Source organism: Penaeus chinensis, chromosome 20 (genome assembly GCF_019202785.1).
Source record: "Penaeus chinensis breed Huanghai No. 1 chromosome 20, ASM1920278v2, whole genome shotgun sequence".
In the NCBI taxonomy this organism is placed as follows: Eukaryota; Metazoa; Arthropoda; class Malacostraca; order Decapoda; family Penaeidae; genus Penaeus; species Penaeus chinensis.
In genome coordinates this window covers 7948469-7951996 of record NC_061838.1, presented here as the reverse complement: position 1 = coordinate 7951996, position 3528 = coordinate 7948469, and the positions used below count along the sequence as shown (strand labels likewise).

Sequence of the window (3528 nt, the reverse complement as noted above, 5' to 3'; positions counted from 1 at the left end):
GATAATAATGATAATGATAATAATAATAATAATAATAATAATAATAATAATAATAATGATAATAATTATAAAAGTGGATACAGTGTATCCGCCATTAATATTTCGCAAATTAATAACAAAACGTAATTTTCATGAATTACTTATATTTTCGATTGATTTTCCGTGTCAGATACACATGTGATATGCAACAGTCACTCATGCAATGTATTCAAACTGCGGCTTTAGTTTGATTATTGAAAAACTGCCCTAGACGACTGTGGTCATTCATAATTTACTTTTGATAAATAGATTAGCATTGGCATAGTTTATTCAACCGTTATTGATGTGTGTTGTATCGGAATGGTGTTTAAAATCTTCTCTTTCTTTTAATGCGATAGTAAGCTATATAAATCATAATTTTTCGTATCTTTTTAGAACAAGATAGTAAGCACAACAATCATAATACTGTTGTTACTGTTGCTTGTGATGGTGATAGTAATAGCAGTGGTAATAATATTGATGATAGGAATAATGATGATGATCAAGATGGTGATAATGATGATAATGAAAATATTAATAGTAATGGTAATAATAATAATGGTAAGAATAATGGTATTAATAATAATGATAAGAATAATGGTAATAATAATAATAGGAAGAAGAAGAACAATAAGAGTAATGATAATAATTATGATGATAATAATTACAATAATGATAACAAGAAAAGAGAGGAGGAGAAGCACAATAATAATAACAACAACAATGATAATAACGTCTGTCTAGCGAACTTTCATCCAAACGTCACCCACCCTCATCCACCTCCACCCTCATCCACTCCCCCCCCCTCTCCCACTTCCACAATCATCCACCTCCACCTCCTTCCGCAGATCATCCACCGGGACATCAAACCCGAAAACGTCTTGGTGAGTCGTCTTGGAGTCGTTAAACTGTGTGACTTCGGCTTCGCTCGCCTCTTGGCCGGACCGGGCGAGTCGTGCACCGATTACGTGGCTACTAGATGGTACCGGGCGCCCGAGCTGCTGGTTGGGGATACCAAATATGGGAGGTAAGGGGGAGGGTGCGTAGGTGTGGGTGTGTGGTATGTGTGTGTTTTGGTAGGTGTGCGTAGGGAAGGTGTTTGTGTGTGTGTGTGTGTGTGTGTGTGTGTGTGTGTGTGTGTATGTGTGTGTGTGTGTGTTTGGTAGGTGTGCGTAGGGAAGGTGTTTGTGTGTGTGTGTGTGTGTGTGTGTGTGTGTGTGTGTGTGTGTGTGTGTGTGTATGTGTGTGTGTGTGTGTTTGGTATGTGTGCGTAGGGAAGGTGTGTGTGTGTGTGTGTGTGTGTGTGTGTGTGTGTGTGTGTGTGTGTGTATGTGTGTGTGTGTGTGTGTTTGGTATGTGTGCGTAGGGAAGGTGTGTGTGTGTGTGTGTGTGTGTGTGTGTGTGTGTGTGTGTGTGTGTGTGAGAGAGAGAGAGAGAGAGAGAGAGAGAGAGAGAGAGAGAGAGAGAGAGAGAGAGAGAGAGAGAGAGAGAGAGAGAGAAGGGGGGGAGATAGAAATTGATAGAGAGAGAGATAGATAGATAGAAGAGAGAGAATGAGAAGAGAAAGAGAATGAGAGAGAGAGAGAGAGAGAGAGAGAGAGAGAGAGAGAGAGAGAAGAGAGAGAGAGAAGGAGAGATAGAGAGAAGAGAGGAGAGAGAGAGAGAGAGAGAGAGAGAGAGGAGAGAGAGTAGAGAGAGAGAAAGGAGTGTGAAGGAAGCGTTGGTGAAGGATATGGGATGGGAGAGAAAGAGAGAAGGAGAAGGAGAGGGAAAGGGAGAAGAAGAAGGGGAGGGGGGGAGAGGGAGAAGGAAAAGGAAAGGGAAAGTTAGTGGGAGGGGGAGGGGGAAAGGGAGAGGAAGATAGAGAAAGTAAAGGTACAGGAGAGGGAGAGGGAGTAAGAGTGAGAATGAGAGGGAGAAGTAGACGTGTGTGTGTGTGTGTGTGTGTGTGTGTGTGTGTGTGTGTGTGCATTCGTGCGTGCGCGCGTGTGTGTCTGCGTGTGCGTATATGCAAACCTGTGTCTACTTAATTAGTTCTTTTTCTCGTTCTTTCAATTTTCTCCAGTTTATTTTTTTCACATAATATATAAAGAAACATTTTAGCAAATTATGATCCTGCTTATAGTTTTTTCACCCATTTTTTCCCCAAGAGATAAGAAGCTTTAATATTAATCACGATTTGCCCTAAAACATCATTATGCTTCATCCTTTGACAGTAGACTTTTTTTTTTTTTTTAAGTCCGTTACCCCTTTCTCGTCCATCTCTCACGCAATGTTCTCGGATCCATAATTATTAGCCTTTTCATCTCTCCCTCTTCGTTCTCCCGCACGAGAGGAGTATCAGGACTTGATAAACGGAAATTAATAATTCAGGGAAAACGCGATCACGTTGCAGAAGGATTTTTATTTATCTATTTTTTTTTTTTTTTTATTCTTCGTATTCTTCTTTTCTTGTCTTTTGTGGCTTTGTCGTTTTTCTTTGGTTCTGTTTATATTGAGTTTTCTTTTCTTTTCTTTTTTCTCTTTGTGTCTTAAGATTTCTCCACTTCTCTCTTCTTCTTACCCCCTGACTTCCCTCCCCTCTTTCCTTCTCTTCCTTCTCTATCTCCCCTCTTCATCTATCATTTCCCTCATTTCTTCCTCTCTTACTTTCCCTTTCCCTCACCTCTTTCTATTCTCTCTCCTTCCCTCCCCTTTCTACCTCTCACATTCCCTTCCTTCCTTCCTTCACCTCCTTCGCCTCTTCCTCTTTTCATCTACCCTCTCTCTCTCTTTTTCTCCCTCGCCTTCCCTCTTCCCTCTCCCCTCTCTCCTTTCTACCTCTCACATTCCCCTTCCTCTTCTCTCTTTCCGCATTTTCTCTCTCTCTCTCTCTCTCTCTCTCTCTCTCTCTCTCTCTCTCTCTCTCTCTCTCTCTCTCTCTCTCTCTCTCTCTCTCTCTCTCTCTCGCTCTCTCTCCCTCCCTCCCTCCCTCTCTCTCTCCCTCTCTCCTGTCTCCTCTCTTTCTCTCTCTCTCTCCCTCTCTCCTGTCTCCTCTCTTTCTCTTCCTCTCTCCCCCTCTCCCTCTCTCCTTCCTCCCTCTCACATTCCCCTCCCACCCACAGAGAGGTCGACGTGTGGGCGTCGGGCTGCCTCCTGTCCGAGATGCTGACGGGGGAGCCTCTGTTTCCCGGCGAGAGTGACATCGATCAGCTTTTCCACATCATACAGACGCTGGGTGAGTAGGCTGCGGGAGGCGCTTGTTTTTGGCGTTGTTATTCGTGTTTTTATTATTTTTTAAATTTATATAAATGTAAATAAAGATATATGATAAATATAATATATGTTTAAATATAGATATAAAATAGATGAAATATATATTTAAATATAAATATAAGATAGATAAAATATATATTTAAATATCAATATAAGATAGATAAAAAATATATTTAGGGAACAGGATTTCTTTTTTTCTTTCTGTCTTTGTTCTTTATTTCTTTCTTTTATGTTTTATTTTCTTCTTTGTTGGAT

General features: G+C 40.8%; 1 protein-coding gene across 1 annotated transcript in view; it reads left to right on the top strand.

Annotated features, from left to right (window-relative positions):
* The first annotated feature begins 182 nt into the window (after positions 1-182).
* LOC125035879 (protein kinase shaggy-like) overlaps positions 183-3528 on the top strand; it is an 11415-nt gene continuing 8069 nt past the window's right edge. The window contains exons 1-4 of the mRNA XM_047628192.1: positions 183-224; positions 415-423; positions 867-1045; positions 3123-3235. Coding sequence (XP_047484148.1) covers positions 183-224; positions 415-423; positions 867-1045; positions 3123-3235 — 343 coding nt within the window. The remainder of the gene's footprint in view (positions 225-414; positions 424-866; positions 1046-3122; positions 3236-3528) is intronic.